The sequence below is a fragment of the Carcharhinus amblyrhynchos genome, chromosome 2 (genome assembly GCF_965287045.1).
Source record: "Carcharhinus amblyrhynchos chromosome 2, sCarAmb.v2.hapA, whole genome shotgun sequence".
Lineage (NCBI taxonomy): Eukaryota > Metazoa > Chordata > Chondrichthyes > Carcharhiniformes > Carcharhinidae > Carcharhinus > Carcharhinus amblyrhynchos.
The window spans coordinates 92,752,591-92,771,500 of NC_137325.1; the positions used below are offsets into that span (position 1 = coordinate 92,752,591).

An 18,910-nucleotide genomic window follows, 5' to 3' on the forward strand; every position below is an offset into this window, starting at 1 on the left:
ATGAGTTGTATGAATGAATTTGAATTTCACTGCTGGTGAGATGCCAGGGCCCCATGACACAATGGCTGTAGGACTCCATGGTGCATTCTCTATACAATGCCACAACCAGAGTAGACCTGCCAAAAAATTAGCATCCTTTTTTTCTGCAGTACAAACTGTGATTCCCTTTCAAATCTGGCATGCTTTTGTCTGTCTTGCTGAAGATTCAATAGCACGTTTCTTTTTTCTCAGCAACACTCCTAATTTTTCACACATTTCACTGAAGAGCTCCAACACTGAATTTAGATAGTTAAAAATATGCCAAAAACAGCAACGACCAAAGTTTTGGTTTTAATTTGCTGCTGCATAGATTTGATGCAGGCACTTGTGCCCAGAAACTGACATGCACTGTATCCACTTTACCACCAAAAACAGATTCACGTCCACTCAAATAACTTCTGCTGAATGTAGCCCACACCGAGTACCAGAGTTCTGAATTGGGCCCATCACTCAAACTGGGCTCAACACTTTTAATTTAGAGAACCACCTCTCAGGGAACAAACCAGCATTAGTATTTACAACTCCTTTAAATCTTTCAAAGGGTACAGATTGGTACGTTTGAAGGTAAGGATGCCAAGAATTGATGGGCCATTTTCATAGAAAACCTTCCATGTATTACAGGAGTGAACAGAATTTGTCACAGGAGAAAAACGGAGATAACATTCATTTAAGTTTCTTTGATATCAGCAACACCTAAACTTTAGAATGTTGCTCCCATAACCTACCAATGCTATAAAAAGCACACACGACCTATCAGTAGGTTCTCTTAATGAAAACTCTGTCATGGTTGTCTCCACAACACGCTTATTTATTGTGCACATTTCATTTCCTTATTGTAGTTTGTTGGGCATTGCTCCAATGATGACCTACCCTTCCACCAACATGCTGTCATTTCCTGATTGCATTTTTGGTGTCCTATTCACTCCCTAGCTAATCTGGGCAGGCAGGTGCATGGGGTTAGGTGAGGAGCAGTAGCATAGACAGCTGAATAGAGGATCTCAATGTTAGTGACAAAGAAATCTATGAACTCCTCAATTTTTTCATTACAACAAAATAAAAGACATTTGTCCCAACTGAACCCACGTTAGTATTAATGGCTTTGCTGGGGACAAAGGCAAAAGTAAACATTAGGGATGGATTGCACAAACTAATGGCTCTAAAAATACCATAGCACATGAAAATCCACTCTCTACAGATGCCTTGCCTGTTTTACACTTCTATGCCTTTTCACAGATAGCTGTTCACAAATCAGGATTCAGGTTTGAGTGTAAAGCCATCCAGAGACCTTGATATTTGTTAATTTTGATTATCTGCCAGGTGATACAGGGATTTTACGCAGAAAATGCTGAGACACTATATGCCTGCTTGAATGGCATGTAATAATTTGCACTAGGAGGTTATATGTGGATATATATTCTCACAATGCGATCTAAATGCTATGTGCCACACCAACTGTATACTTTCACAATGCTGTTTTCTTAAGAGTACATTAATTCCAAATAGTACAAGTGCTTTGATCCATCTTAGAAAAGGAAGTTGAAAATAGTTGGAGAAAAGAAAATTTATAGTGTTACCTTTGTTAACAAAGGCAAGAGCAAATTAACAATAGATAGCTGGGGGCAAAAACAAAACTTTGGCTTTAATTGTTTTTCCTTACAGTGCCTCAACAAATGTTGCCAAAGGATAGGATCATCCATAAAAGTTATTGGAGAAAAGAATCTCACATTGTTCCATCCTTAACTACCAATTTCAACACAAAAAGCATTTTACTAAATTTTCTTGTGGAAGATGCAAATGAATCATCAACAAACCATCAGCTTAACTAAGAGAGAAACTACCTTTTCTTGTGAGGAAGATTTCAATTCTCAAGTCATTGTAATAAGATTGTTTACTTCCAGAAATTTAACTTCAAACTATAACTTCATAGCCACATGACACAAGGAACAACGACATTCAATTACACATTGTTTGGGGGAAGAAACTTGCCAGAATCTTTTTAAGAACGCTCAAGTTAACTCTGCCGATGCCAATTAATAATGATATTGTTTACAATGCTAGACAATAACGCAGCAAATCACAATTTCTTTTATATGGGCGTGCAGATTTAAGTAAAAAGGTATAAAAATGTACCATTATCCAAAGTAATTAAGTAGGCACCTTAATCCAAACAACACTTAACATTCCGCTGATGAAGGCAATGCTGATTGGAGCAATATACCTTATACTTAGCTCGGGAAATCCACAAGAGCAAATTAAGTTTAAAAAGCCCAAGTATCTAACATTTATACAAAGGAGAACCATGTTTGAAAAGTTCCTGGTGGCAAAATTGTGCATTGCCCTTTTTAAAAATAGAACTATTGGTACATCTTGTGTATATTCCTGCGCAACAAAAGTAAAGTTGCATGTTTGGTGTTGCACATAAGTAAGTTTCCATGAGAAATCATACATGCATTTACTATCCAATCTTTTGTTCGTATGTACAAATCATCTCTATCCTAGAAATATGACAGTTAACTGTCACAATTTAAAATTCATTGCATTGACATCAGTTATCAAGTTAATTTGATGACACAAAAAGGATATTTTTTGGTCAACCACTTGTCTCAATTCAAAACCCAAGAACTTTCAGGACTTAATGGTAATGTGCTTTGTGCACCCAAGTTGAATATGTTAGTTTTCTTTTGTTGATTTAAAACAAAACAAATGAGAGATTTTATTCAAATTTTGAAAACTTGGAAATGTATTAATCTGAATTTTTTATGCATTAGATATATAAATAAATGTTGCTATTAACAACAAGCACTTGTGACAGGCTTTGACCACGGGTTTTGTTTTTAAATGATCATCTCACATCTCACCTGTAAAGTATATCGGTTCTTGAAGCAGTTTGTAACTAGTTCTCCTTTGGACAACTGATAGAGCCACGTCAATTTCCGACCACTGTGTCGACTGGCGTAGAATGCTGTGAATCTCTGGTAACTGCGTTCCAACTACAGTAACACAAAGCTGATGTTTATTCAATGAATTTTATTAACTTATTACATATGAACCATTTGTAATAGCATGTAAAATAAATAGCAAACATATATCAGATTTACCTCAGATGGGAGTGCAAATGTACAGGATTGCTGAAAGGGCCAAGAACCGGAACTCAAAACCTGAATACTAAAATCCACTGGGGGAAGGAGAGAAAACAAAAGTCTTTTTCAAAATGTAACCATATTTTTATGATACACTTGTTGAAACAAACCATCAGACCACATTAAGATTGAAATGGACAAGCCAAATTACAAAGAAAAAACAGAAGTACATAGGCCATGAAAATTTGCTGGTGGGACGTTAATGTATGAACACTGAACTGAAATTCCTCTCCCCATTATAGTTCACTCAAAACAAATGAGTTAACCCCTCCATTACAGCCAAGACTGTGAGGATTTCAGACACATCCAGAAGTCACATTAGGTTTTTTAAAGGATTAATGAAATAGTCAGAATTTTTGATAGTCTATGATAAATAGTTGACAGTGATTATATCTAAATAACCTTTCATTACCAGGAAAAATGCTACATACATCCCTTCAACTTGATAGACCATTCACAATTTATACTTACAGTCAAGTGGCTCAGAATTAGACAAATGCTTTTTGAATTGTTCATTCAAGTCTTTGCTCACACCAATATCTTGAAACATACGCTGGAGTTTAGAGGTATACTCAAAGCCACAAGCTTGCTGAAATAAGAAGAAAAACTCATCAGGTAATTGCAATTCAGCCTAACAGTTTGATTAATGTTGATTAAGAATGTTTTCTGAGCAATGCTACATTAAACTCAATTAAATTCTAATTTATCCCAATTAAGTACACAACCTGGAGAACAAAGGTGGAAAGAAAGGAGTGGAAATGTGCTAAATAGTGGCATTGAGAAATGCCTCAGCCCAAAGGCAACACAGCAGAAAAGTAAAAACTTCATCTGACTGCGATTCATATTTATGAAAAATTGCAAAGTTTGCCTTAATATTTCAAAGTAATTCACATTCTGAAAATTGTTTGGGTTTTCACGAAATAATGTGCTATATAACGGCATGGTTTTATTTTATTTCAATGTCACTTTTGTAGAGCACAAAAACTGTTAGCACTGATTTAATTTTCAGAACAATGCAAAAAAGAAACCAGTCATTACCTACTTGCCTCCTCATGAGGCTGGGGGCAAAATAAGAACTTCACACATCCATACTCAGCTCAACAAGGTCTCACTAGCTACATCATTATTAAATTACTTCTTTTTAAAAAAAGAGCATTAAGTCTAGACATTTGTAATGTCTCAATTCATAAATCAAGTGCCTCCTGGGAAAGTGAGCCAAGCAAACAAAGAAAATCCAAGTCGTCCTCTGACTTAGATTGGTCAGCTCAACAAAGACCAGAGTGGCAGGAACCATGAATGTAAAACAAAACTACAAACCAAGTTTAAATAAACTCCAACTGACCTTCAGTTTGGAAATCATACTAGCTTCTGCATCATCACTCGCACTGTTCTGATGAACCAGTCTCTTTGCTAACATCTTGGCATAGAACTTCTGGAATACATCTTTGTCTTCGATATACTTAAACACCACCATCTGAAAATCAAACAATTCAAATCAATAGGTAGTTTATAAATTACAAAAGGATTTAAAATTTATTGCGGCAGATACAAAAGATAATGAATAGCATAAAAATCTCCAAACTGTATAGATGGAGACCAGTTTTCTGATGATGTTGCCGAAAGGTCGTGACATTAAACACAGCTAATTACCTCCCTTCTAAAAAAAACATTCCAGGCCAAAATATCCACATTACATAATGGTAGAGCCAAGTCGAACTCTCTTAGATCAGCCTATGGCCTCCCTCTGTTTTTCTTGGCATTCTCAGAAGAGACCACTGAGGCAACTGGCACTGCCTCATTAAGGGCCCACCTTATTTTCTTGCCAAACTTCCACCCAGTGCACCTATTAGGATCTGATCTTGCCAACCTTTATGAACAGCTCCAACCTTTCACTGCTGACCCTGTGAATTCTGCCAGGTTTTCAGTCCCTCTAGAATATCTGATCACTTATGAACAAGGCCATTTCCATCCATGAACTTCCTGTGGATGATTGCAGCAACATTGTAGTCTTGATGGAAACCTGTCTGTGGGTAAATGACAGCTTCTAAATGATGCTTCCCCACCAAGTCACATCTTCTACCACTATCCCTACTGAGATCACCATGGTGGTGACATGGCTATTCACCCATGTGCATGTCTCCCTTTTCCTCTGGCACTTTCTCCAGCTTTGAGCATTACCCCTTTTCTACTCCTTTTCGCAAATCCATGTCTCCTATTGCCACCAAGGTACCACAAAACATGTTTCACCATCATTCATTATTCTCCACAGCTTCCTCACACATCACACCGACACTTAATTCTTGGTGATTTCAATCTCCATCTTATTTCATCATGCTTTTGAGATCGCTGCTCTCCTGTATTCCCTTAATCTCGCCCTCCATATAAATTTCAATCAATATTCACAACCATCTCCTTAACTTTGCCATTTCACACAGCCTCACTACTTCCATTAAAATCAAACACAAATACAATCATTTTAATTTATTTCCTTGCATCAGTCTCCATCCTATATATCCTTCTCAGCTACTTCGCACATCAGCAAAGAACCACCAACCCCCCTGCCCACTCTCCCCAACATTCACATTCAAAATCCCAACTCTCTATGCATATCAGGCCCTGCCACAGTTCATCTGTTGCTGAAACCCACATCCTTGCCTTTGTAACATCCACAGTGAATATTCCAACGTTCTTCAGACCAGGTTTTCAGATTTATCCTCCATAAATTTGAGGTCAACTCTACTGCCCGTGTCCTGATTTGTAGTAAGTTCCATGCGCCCACCATCAGTGCACTTGTTGACCTACATTTTGCTCCCAGTAAAGTAAAAGCCCAATTTCAAAAACCCATCCATATTTTCAAAATTCATCAATGGCCTTGATCCTCCATTTTCTGCTCCAACCCACAATCCTCTGAGATATCCTTCTTAATTCTTCAGCATTTCTGATTTTAATTGCTCCATTGCCATCAAGGCCCCATGCACTAGTTAAGGATAAAATTTGCCGAAATCTCTTCAACTCCTTTAAGATGGTGCTTTAAACCATTTTCTGTAACAACATTTTCATCATTTAAATGAAAGATCACATTGCAAAGCTTAATATGATTGTTTTATAATGCTCCTGCTTATTTAATTTAAAGATATTATCTAAACACGATGAGAAATATGGTCGACTTGCAGGAAGAACACAGAGTTGAGATACACCAATGCTTGAGGTAGGAAACAGATTTGTAATCCAAACCCATACAGCAAAGGCAATTAGTTGTCAGGGGATTGAAGGAGAGATGTGGAATTTTCCACGCAAAGTAACAATCAAACAGCATATCCTGGCTTCAAATAGACATAAAGAATGATAGTATAGAACTAAATGTGTAAATGCAGCAGAAACAATTAGCTGAACTTAACTGATAAAGAGGCAGAGATAAAACAAACAAGGATATCTGTGCACAGGATAACTAATTGCTTAACTGTACCTATTAAGAAGTTCACAACACCAGGTTAAAGCCTAACAGGTTGATTTTGTATCCCGAGCTTTCGGAGTGCTGCTCCTTCACACATCTGATGAAGGAGCAGCACTCCGAAAGCTTGGGATACCAAATAAACCTACTGGACTTTAACTTGGTGTTGAGAGCCTTCTTACTGTGCCCACCCCAGTCCAACACCGGCATCTCCACATCATAAGTATACCTAAGCATAAAGCATTGGGCTCAACATGAGTGTTAATTAATCTTTGAATTAGATAAATAACCAGAAAATGAATAATATTAATAAACAGTACCAGTGTTAGTCAAGTAAATACAACATTACGTAGAAAATACAGAAATGTGTTCTGTATACAAGGTAAGAAAAATACAGTCTACAGAAGATATGAAGACTGGGACAGAAAAGAATTCAGGTACCTAGATGACAGTTTCGCATTTAAGCCAATCATGCAACATCTGTTGAGTCATTATAGATCAACAGTTGCAGATAAAGAAACAAGACATACCTAGGAAGGAAAGGTATAAATGAAGACGAAAACCCTGTTAGAACTGAGCATTTGGAATAGCCTTGATTGGTAATGCTCCTAGGTAATGTTCCTAGCCCTGATGGATCTCCTGGAAGTGAATGTATAGAAGCATAGCGTGCTTGTATTACTCGTATACTGTCTTAACAAAATCTGTCAAATAAATTAGATTCCTGAATCTTTATCTAACAGCGTGGTTCACTTCACAACACACACCATGCTCAATCTCAAAATGATTGGCAGGTCTGAAACCCCTACAGGTTGCACATCTGCACCATATTAAACTAAATTTCAACATACTGCACTATTCAGGAATAATATGGAGCCCTTTTCCACTACGTAAAATCTTTAAAAAACATAACTGTTTCTGAAGTAAAACAGATATGATTTGAAACCTGCCTACAGCACTGGATGAATGCATGAGAGCAAAGAGTGAGACCCATGATGACAGAAAAAGGGAAATGAGAAATAGGATACAAAAGAAATGAGAGAGAGAAAAAGGAGTGAATGAACCAGGAAAAACCAAGTGCACATTTTAAAACCTCATTTACAGGATGTGGGTGTTACTGGCTGGGCCATTATTTATTGCCCATCCCTAAATGTCCCCTGAACAGGGCATTTAAGAGTCATCTTGTGACCGACCATCTTGCTATGGAGTCACATGCAGGCCAAACCAGGTAAGGACGAAATATTTCCTTCCCTAAAAGAAGTGAACCACATGACAACTGGCAACGATTTTGTGGTCATCATTACACTTTTAAATTCAAGACTTTTATTCAATTCAAATGCCACCATCTGTGGTGGTGGGATTGGAACCCGAGTCCCCAGAGCACTACTCTGGGTCTCTGGATTAATAGTCTACTGTCAATGCCAATATGCCACCACCTTCCCTTACTGTGATCCATTATGCTTTTCCCCCTTACTGTGATCCAATTATGTTAATATCAGAATCAACCCAGTTCCCCAAATAGAGTCATTTCTGTTCCTATCAAAGGCTCAAATCTTGTCCTCGCCAAACTATCCATATTGGTCTCTGACATTATCTTTGATCTATTGTGACCAATTCATATGAAATCCAGCTACTATCTGGATTTTCAAAAGACCTTCAATAAGATGCCCATAACAGACTAATGAATAGGTCAAAGAACATGAAATTGGGGTCAACTGGCAGAATGGGTTGCTTGCTGGCTTCAAGATAGACATCAAGTGTGGATACTTACTCAAAGTGGCAGACGGTGAGAATTGACATTCCACAAGGATCATACTGGAACCACTGCTGTACACAATTTATGGACTTTGTAATGAAAAATTTTGGTGGGAGAAAATGGTGGCAGAAATACAGAGGGCAACTGCAACATATGGGGACATTAATAAGCTTGTAGAATGGGCAAAGGATTGACAAACAAAGTTCAATACAGATAAATGTGAGGTAGTATATTTCAGTAGGAAAAATAGGGAGGTCACGTATTACTTGAAGTGCAAATTTTGGTAATAGGGAGACCAAGGGATTTGAGAGTGCACATCAAGCATAAAAGGATGCCCTACAGGTTAGCAATACCATTAGTAAAAGCAAACCAAGTATCTAGCTTTATTTCTAGAGTGTTAGAATCGAAAAATGGGGAAGTCGTGCTAAACCTTTAACCATGATCATGTTTGAGTACTGTGTGAAACTTTGGTCATCATGTAAACTGTGGTGGTCCATAGAAGTTTATAAGGATTATACCAGAAATGTATGGTTACGCATATCAGGAAAGGATCAACAGGTCGGGGCTTTGGTCTCTTGAAAGAGGGCAGCTGACAGAGTGACTTAGAGATCTTTAAAATTATGAAAGGTCTGATACGAGTTCATACAGACAGAATCTTTCCTCTTGTGAGTAGAAGCCATCAATATAAGCTAGTCAGCAATAAATCCAATAGGGAATTTAGAAGATATTTCTTTACCCAAAGAATTGAGAGAATATGGAAATCACTACCACAGGGACTGATTTAATCAAATATTTTGGATGCATTTGATGGGAAGCTAGATAAGCACACATACGAAGACGAGAAAAGAGAGTTACAATGAAAGATTAAGAGGAAAATGGGAAGGCGCTTGAATGAAGCATAAAGGCCAACATGGAGAGTTTGGGCTAAACAGCCTATTTCTGCACTACACATCCTACGTATTGCTATGCAATATTTCTCTATTTACAGGTGAACACTGGCAAGCATTTCCAGAGTAACTTTCTTCTTCTTTTGGATAAAGGAAATGCCTTTAAGTGGAGTTTCAACGCATGGCAAAAAGGATAAACATGTATGCTACATTCAAGACAACAAAACAAAATGGGACACACACTGGTTTACAAGATCAAGAGGACAACTGTTGAATGTTACTAATATGGTTCTTGGTGCTAGAGGCCACTACTCCTGAGCCTCTTTTTCAGAGCATACTTTCAATGGATTTTCCACAGACACACAGTTAAGTGAACAAGTTTGAGACACTCCAACTGATACAACCTTGTTTGAAATTGAATGACTTTGTCCTATGTAACAAATCCCTGCTGACCATTTGTCTGTGCTTTTCTGGATGCCAAGACAGTGTGCATCACTGAAGGGTAAAGAGCTTCAACGAAGTTCTCGAAGACAATTCATTAGGGATATGGCTACCTTAACCTTAACCCAACTTTGAAATGCACACCCTAACTTCTATCAAAGTATGCAGGTTGCCCCATATCTTTGAGGCGCTTAGGTGCATCTGGGACCGAAGAGACCAGAAAGTCTGGTGCACAGCATAGAGGCAGAGGGAGAAAAATGCAACCCCTTGAAAAATTAGTGTTCCTTCAAAAATGGCAGCCACATTGGGTCCAAATCCTAATTTATCTACCCCCCAAAAAAAACCTAAAGTTATGACTAGAGTCCAATGTAGATATGGGGCTGAATTTTCCTGTCCTGCCCACAACGGGCAGGGGCAGTGGACACCATGCAAAGGTCCGATGATCTCAGGTGGAATTTTCAAGTCTTGGGGCAAACGCAGCTGGAAAATTCTACCCATGGTTTGTATCAGAAACTGAACTTTTCAAGGATGATACCAAGATAAGTGGATCAGATAGCTTTATTCCAGGAAACTTATGTAGGAGATTCTTGTAGAAAAGGACACATTTCAATCAATCTACAAGGAGGGAAGTAGACATTCAAGTTGATAGTTAGGGTGCAAATCAAGACTATGTTGCCCTCAATGGTGCTGAGCTTCGAATGCCACTACAGCCGCTACTTATCCAGGTAAATGGAAAGCATACCATCTCACTCCTAACTTGTGGTTTTTAGATAGTGGGGAGGTTTGAAGAGTCAGATGTGAGCCATTTACTGCAGAATATTCAGTCTCTGACCTGTAGTGGCAGATTTGGGATTTATGCGTCTGGTTTAGTTGAGTTTCTGTTCAATGGTGACATCCAGACTGCTTATGTCGAGGATCATGATTGTAGGCCATTGAAGACCACGGAGGGTGGTTAGAGGCTCTCTTGTTAGATATGGTCACTGCCTCGCATTTTTATGGTGCAATTGTTATTTGCCACCTATCTGTCCAAGCAGGAGGTCATCTCGATCCTGCTCTTACAGATTAGCTATTCTCAATCAATGCTGATTTATCAGGAGATTGTGTAAGAGGGGCTAATTAAGATTTTTTTAACACTAACTTTCCATACCAGTTACATGAATAGATTAAAACTGCTGCATTGCTTCCGAAAATAAAGCAATCTCCAAAAAAGTCAAAACACATGGCAAAACTATCCTGTGCAAACAAGTCTAAAGTATTAACTGTTCAGCAGTACTCACCACTTGGTTAAGTGTATCCTCAAGCTCAGCCTCTTCAGGATTCTTGGAGCTGTACAGCATAAATTAAAATGTTTATTAAACCATACACACTTTTAGAAGATAACACCATAGTTTTTCAATAGTATTTATCCATTGTGTGAGAAATTGGGGCAGCATTAAAGTATGTTTAAGCAAACAGAAGTTAGTATTATCCAATGTTACACTGTATTCTTGCATTCCCAAGGAACAGGATGTCTATCAATTGTTAATAAAGTATCTTGTAATATCGGAATTTTACCCTGTGCAAGTTATTCCATGCATTTTCAATTCACAGGCTGGAAACCAGACCTACTGAACTCAATGTGCCTTGTTAAGCAACAATTTAGCACACAATCCTAGTTGAATTGAGCACTATTCAAAGCAGGGGCAGGGAGTACAAAACCAAGGAAGATATACTTCTTAGGCTTTATAAATCACAAGTTATACATAAACTGTCCTGTTCTGTTGCATTTTTGGCAACACACTTTGGGGAAGATGTCAAAGCCTTGATGTGGATGCAGAGAAGATTTAGCTGAATTATGTTGGAACTAAAGGATTTTAGTTATGTGGAAAGATTGGCGAAGCTGAAATTCTCATCATCAGAGCTTAGGAGGTTAAGTAGAGATTTAATATTTCAAATGATAAGAGCAGATAAGGATAAACTGTTTCCACTGGTAAGAGGGTCAGAAAACCAAAAGGAGAAGGATTTAAGATGATTGGCAAAGGATTCTTTGTTTTTAAGAAATTCTGAGTTGTATGATCTGGGAGTATTGTCTGAAACTATATAAATAACTGTCTTGGACATTGGAATACAGAATAACATTTCAAGATTTACAAACCTCCAACCTTGGAAGCATGGCTAACAAATGAGGATGACACCAAAACAAAATACTGCAAATGTTGAAAATCAAACTAAAAGCAGGAAATGCTGGTAACATCCAACAGGTCCAAGACCTTTCAGGTCTATTGTATTATCCTCCATGAATGATCAATCAACTACAATGACTTTGGTAGGCCAGCAGAACAAGAGACAAGAGGGGGCTGAAATTTTATACAGAGACGTGTAAGGTAACACATTTGGCAGATGCAATCCAGCTTAATAGCAAAGTTATAAATAATGTACAGGGACAGAATGATTCACAGGTTCCAGAATGCAAATCTTCAAAGCTGACTGGACATAGTGAGGATTTTATGGGGTTTTTCTGTTCTTTGCATTCCCCACCGCCGGGAAACCCACAGAAAAATTCCCGTCTGAGAGAGAGAATAAGCAAGCACAAGGGGTCTTGGATTTCATAAGAAGCATCAACTACAAAAGCAGGGAACTTATTCTGAACTTTTCTAAAGCTTTAATTAAGCGACAACTAGAATAGTGTGCTGAGTTCTGACATCACACTTTGGGAAAGGATGTAAAGTTTCTTTAGAAGGATGTAAAAACAATTTACCAGAATGGTTCCAGAAATAAAGAAATTTAGTTATATGGTTAGGTTGGGGAAGCAGGGATTGTTCTTCGTGGAGCAAAGAAGGACAAGGGAGATCTGTTAGAGTGTCTCAGATAAAGACAGGTTTACGTAAAGATAAACAAAGAAACATTGTTCCCATTAGCTGATGGTTTAAGAAATAGAAAACTTAGATTTAAGGTGTTAGACAAGAGGTATGGAGGAACACATGGGAGAACCTTTCTCTTTGTGTGGCAAGTGGGAATGGCGTGGAATTCATGGCCTACAAGGCTGGTGGAAGTTAAGGCAATCAATTTAAGAGAAAATTCGATAGACAATAGGAAGGAAATAAACTGGCAAGGTTTCAGGGATAGAGCACAGGAGCATGATCGAACAGTTCTTATGAAAAGTCATCAACCCAAAATGTCAACTTTTTCTCTCTCCATAAATGCTGCCTGTCTTGCTGTATGTTTCTAGCATTATTGTGTATTACAATTAAACTTGTGAGCAATGATTATTTAAAGCTTCTGGCTTTATTTTCCCCAGATCCTACCTTTTCTTTAGTAGCGAATCACAGTATCGTGCCAAAAGTTCTGGAGATTTACTTGACGACTGAGCCATTTTTGTCACTGCATTATTATTTATGAAACGGCCACATGCCTGCATAAAAGCAAGCAACATTTTTCAGTATTATGAAAAGAATGGATTAGATCTTCACATATTCAACTAGGCATTACCAAGTGACAGACAACAATTTCAAATCCTGACATTCATAATTTTTATCTGAATTCTAATCAAATGCTTGTACAATCTTTCCACAAATTTAATGATTGCTCTGAAAACCATTCATGATTTTCATATTTTTATTGTGTGCTAAAATTACAAATGTAATCCTATTTTAATTCATTAACAAGAAAAGTCAACTACTTATTAACAGACTATTTTAATAGTCTTTTATGTGACTTAACAGACTTTACTCTTCAGGTTACACAGGAACGACAAGCCTTTCAACCCCTCAAGTCTGTTCCACCATTCAGCCACGTCATGTCTGAATCTGTGTCTCAACTGCATTTAACTACATTGGCTCCATGTACTTCAACAATCTTACCTAACAAAATTCTATCGCTCAGTCTTGAAAATTTCTGTTGTCACAACATCCATGGTCTTTTGAGCATGCAAGTTTCAGATTTTCACTACCTTTTGCATGAAAAAGTGTTGTGTCATGGGAAAGACAAATGGACTAATACAAGTATAATGCAGCACTTGGTCGATTAATCCTACACCAGGGCCTAGCTTAAAACCCCCACCAAACCTACCTGGACATGTCACTAGAGACCTGCCTTGGCTGCCACTATTTCCCAAGGAAGGCTGTCAGAGTTGTAATCATCTGCTAAAGCACAACCTGCAAACAATATCTGGAAAGGAATGATTCTTCTTAAGTGAAGGTTACCATGGCAGGAAGCTTTCATGCCTCTGCATCCTTACAATCCACCACACAGACATTTTGCATTGCACAGCTGCTTCAAACACTTGACAACTGCTATGTTTGCAAGGGGCAACAGTGTCTTAGCCTTTTTCTAAGGAAGTATGAGACTGGTTGCACAGCACTACTTCCATCAGTGACTAAACTGCAGAGAACTGTACACTGAAAACGATCAGGTCTCATCAACTTGATGACATAAATTGTACACCCATACCCCAAATAAAACGAATAATGGATTATCAATTATCCAGAAGGATAGAAGTTTTGATCTTTGCCACTGGAGACTTTTGACAGAGTACAATGGTAAGCTGTTAAAACTCTCCAAACTCGTTTCCCCATTACAATTTTACCATAGACTGGAGCCATCCCTTTGCTCAATTTATAAGGTGGAGAGAAAGAAAAAAATCCAAGTGAACCTAGTTGGGTCAAAAAATTGCTTCGTTACATCAGTTATAACCCAGTGAGCATTATGAGGGCTCTCTTCAACTTACCATGGGTCCACGAGGTGGAACAAAACATGCCATCCAGCAATTGACCTTGCAATTTTGAGCTTCACTTTTTTTGCTGATCGGTGCTTTTTCTCTTGATCCTACCCCCACCAACTTTGCATTTATTTCCTTGCTACATTGTAAATGTGAATAGAAACTATTGAATTAGTTACATCAATTGCTAGAAGTAACATCTTACCTTATCCAAAGCAGCCACAAAACCAGCATCATTGTTAAATGCTGACATCACTAATGCATTATACTTCTTATGAACATCCAGAATTGTCTGTACATACATTTTGGGATCCTGGGTCAAACAAAAAAAAATGAAAAATAGATATGCATATACTAATCACAGTGTGAAGACTGAAAATAATGAATAACAGCTTTAAAACACAACTCAACAAGTTTATTTGGATGCACTCGAGACATGCTCGTGTACAAGTCTAGAAGCCTAGGTCACTGCTTGGAGATTGAAAGTGGAGTGGTTGGTAGCGCATCGCCCTATACAGAAGTCATTTCAGTGAGTGGTATTGTAGCTCACTCTGGGGGAGCACACTCACCTGCTCCTGGCCCAGTCCCACTTTCCAGTCGCCCCAAAGAATGGGAAATTTGATTTTAATATACGTTGATAGTTCCATGCGCTGTCGCCACTGCGCACAAACACAATTAACACGTATGAGCAGATTAATGCAAATGTGTGCAAAAACGTTAGCACTTGTAATATACATTTCCACCATCGAATCAGCACTTCGCTAAACCTGGCTGCTAAAGCAGTTTGACAGCATCAACATAGTGATACATGCCAACTACACTTGCAGTTTATTGTTTAGACTGTTTAATCAAAGTTTCCATTGTTTTGTGACTCATGCTGAAACTTAAAACTGGACTGAAATTATATAGGGCAATGACCAAGAATCCAAATTGTTCAGTTTACTTCATTGAATAAGAATCTTGCAAACCCAAGTCCTGCAAAGTTAATCGCATGTTTCAACATCACAAGTATTAAACTGCAATGGCTCCCTAAACATCAATTTAAAAGTATGAACATAATGGTCATGCTGCGCGAGTGAACATGTTGCTGAACTGTGATAACAAGACCCAGGCTCCGTAATTAACCAGCCAAAGTCTTCGACATTCACATCATTCATTGTTTATGCCAAGCAAACCTAAATTTAGTTATTTTACAGGCAGACTTTCTGCTGCGATTCAAAAATGAAATTACTGAAATTCTGTTTAGTTTGTTATAATTCTTTTTTATTTGTTCTTGGATGGTGAGCACAGATGACGAGGTCAGCATTTGTTACTCAATCATAATTGCCCTTGAGGTGTTGAACCACTGCGATCTATTTTGTCAAGGTACATTCAAAATACAGTTGATGTGTGACTTCCAGGCTTTTGATCCAGCGACAAGTAAAGGAACAGTGGTATAGTTCCATGCCAAGGTGGTGTGAAACTTGGGATAGGAACTTATAAGCGGCGGTGTTTCAATATTTCAGCTGCCCTTGTTCTTACAGATGATCAAAGCCTTGGATTTGGAAAGTTCAGGCAAATAAGAACATAAGAACATAAGAAATAGGAGCAGGAGTAGGCCATCTGGCCCTTCGAGCCTGCCCCGCCATTCAATAAGATCATGGCTGATCTGTCGTGGCTCAGTTCCACTTTCCCGCCCTCTCCCCATAACCCTTAATCCCCTCTCTTATCAAAAACCCATCAACCCGCTTCTTAAAAATATTTAGCGAGGCAGCCTCCACCACTTCAACGGGCAGAGAATTCCAGAGATTCACCACCCTTTGAGTGAAGAAGTTCCTCCTCAACTCCGTTCTGAACTGCCCCCCCTTTATCTTGAGGCTGTGCCCCCTAGTCCTACTGTCTTTTTTGAGCGGGAAGAGTCTTTCCACCTCTATCCTATCCATCCCATTCATCATCTTATACGTCTCAATGAGATCTCCCCTCATTCTTCTAAACTCTAACGAGTACAAGCCTAGTTTATTCAGCCTCTCCTCATAGCTCAACCCCCTCAACTCCGGTATCAGCCTAGTAAACCTCCTCTGCACTCCCTCCAAGGCCAAAATATCCTTGCGCAGGTGCGGCGCCCAAAACTGCACACAGTACTCCAGCTGCGGCCTCACCAATGCCCTATACAGCTGCAGCAAGACCTCCCTACTTTTATATTCAATCCCCCTCGCTATGAAGGCCAGCATCCCATTCGACTTCCTGACCACCTGCTGCACCTGCAGGCTGGGTTTTTGCGACTCATGCACAAGGACCCCGAGGTCCCTCTGCACCGTCGAGGCTTCACTATTTGTTGCAGTGCATTCATCTTGTATAGAGTATACACAACCACCAGCACAGAGAGGCAGCAAAGAAGTGGTGGATGGGGTGCCAATCAAGCAGCTGCTTTTCATTCTGGTTGATGTCAAGCTTCTTGACTGGCACTCATCTAGGCAAGTTGTGTGTCCTTCACTACACATCCAATTTTAAAATTTCCTGAGACGAATAATGTTGGTATGGCCAGCATTTGTTGTTCGTTTCTAATTGCCCCAAGAGGGTGATGAGTTTCCCTCATGAGCGACTGAACTGGTGCCTTAGATATTGGACCAGCTTTGGGGAAAATCAGGTGGTGAATTATTTGCTGCAGAATTCTCAGCCTTTGACCCGTTCCTGTTGCCACAGTACTTGTATGGCTGGATCTGTAAATTTTTTGGTCAATTGTAACTCCAAGATGTTCATCAATTCAGCAATTATGATGCCCTTGAATGTCACGGGGAGATGGTTAGATTCTTTCTTGTTGGAGATGGTCATTATTTGACACTTGCATGCCATGAATGTTACTTGCCACTTACGAGCCCAAGCCTGAATGTTGTCCAATCTTGCTGCATATATATGGGCACACCTGCTTCAGTATCCAAGGAGTGGTACTAAACAGCGCAATCATCTGCAAACATCCACAATTCTGACTTTATGAAGAGAAGGTGATTGATAAAGCAGCTGAAGATGGTTGAGCCTAGGACACTACCATGAGGAACTCCTGCAACGATACCCTAGGCTGAAATGATTGACCTTCAATAACCATCACCATCATCCTTTGTGCTGAGCATGACTCCAAACAGTGGAGTGTATTTGCCTTGATTTCCATTCAGTTTTACTAGGACAGGACCCCTTGAGCCTCACTCAGTTGAATGTTGCTTCGATGTCAAGGGTAATTTCTCAGTGCAGCTTTTGTCCATGTTTAGACAAAGGCTAAATTGAGGTATAGAGCTGATGGCCCCGGCAGAACCTCAAATGAGCATCAATGAGTTGGTTACTGCTAAGAAAATTCTATTTGATAGCAATGTCAAGATCAGTCAGCACTTTGCTGATGATTGAGATTGATGGGATTGTAATTGGATTGATTTGATTTGTCCTGCTTTTTGTCTGCTGGAAACACCCAATTTCCCATATTATTGGGTGGTTGCAACTGTACTGGAATGGCATGGCTAACGGTGCAGCTAGTTTGCAATACAAGTCTCCAGTGCTACAGCCTAGATTTTGACAGCCTTCTGTCTCTCACCAGAAGAATTCTGATGAGAAAAACAGTGTAGATTCATGACAGCAATTTAGTTCAGTTGCTCAAAAAAAAGTGTACAGCTACATCAAGCAAAAGGAAAAAACTTACAATCACAAGAAAAGGAACTCAATTTTCAGCAAGATGACATGCCTAGTTTAAGTTTTACTCAAAGCAGATAAGCCAGACTCAACCAAAATTATAGGCATTGCCAGCATTTTAAATCATACTTATTGGTACTTTTCTTCCACACATATTTTTAAAGATTGCCCAAGGAAGCAAAATCCTCTCTGCCTCCAGAAAGGATGATATGGTGGTGTAAGGGGGAGGCCAGAAGGAAAACAAGAAGAACTAAGAAAGTAATGCAAGTTTTTAAAAAGCATGAAAAGCATAGCTAATCAGACGTCAGCAACATTTGTAAAAAGACAGCAAATTAGAAGACAAAGTAACCAGGGGATCAGAGATTAACTTTCTGCAGATTAATGTTCTATAACTCACATTTAAAGCTGCTTCTCCACACTTCTCAATGGCAGCCAAACCCTGGTTATGAATGTGTGTTTCTAGAAGCTTCTTCAGCTCCCCAAGTCCATCTTGGATTCGAGAAACTAGGTTATACATCCTACCCAGATCTGCCAAACCAAAAAGACAAATCTGATCAATGTCAAAATAATAATTAGAGTTGAACATTCTGCTTATTCAAAATCTGGGACATGTTATTTGACTCGAATAATAAACAAAACTTTAAAAATGGAAAATACACACCAGAATCTGTAATTATACACTGGCCTTTAGCTATCCTCAAAAAAAATGCATCAGACTCAGTTGCAATTGAGAAAGAATAAAGAGGACATACAGAAAAAAAACTTTAATTTTTTTTATAGTAGTCCTTACTTCAGATCTGTAACAATGTTTCACAGTACCTGGTTGTAGAGAAAAATCATTTTTCTACA

At 38.8% G+C, this 18,910-nt stretch overlaps 1 protein-coding gene across 2 annotated transcripts in view; it reads right to left on the minus strand.

Annotated features, from left to right (window-relative positions):
• Positions 1–18,910, minus strand: part of LOC145356532 (cullin-1) — a 119,279-nt gene that overhangs the window by 18,242 nt on the left and 82,127 nt on the right. For both annotated transcript variants that reach the window (XM_080209294.1, XM_080209284.1), the window contains exons 9-16: positions 18,459–18,589; positions 14,613–14,720; positions 12,996–13,102; positions 10,989–11,037; positions 4,522–4,653; positions 3,651–3,768; positions 3,138–3,214; positions 2,898–3,029 (exon numbers count right to left, since the gene is read on the minus strand). In XM_080209294.1, coding sequence (XP_080065420.1) covers positions 2,898–3,029; positions 3,138–3,214; positions 3,651–3,768; positions 4,522–4,653; positions 10,989–11,037; positions 12,996–13,102; positions 14,613–14,720; positions 18,459–18,589 — 854 coding nt within the window. The remainder of the gene's footprint in view (positions 1–2,897; positions 3,030–3,137; positions 3,215–3,650; positions 3,769–4,521; positions 4,654–10,988; positions 11,038–12,995; positions 13,103–14,612; positions 14,721–18,458; positions 18,590–18,910) is intronic.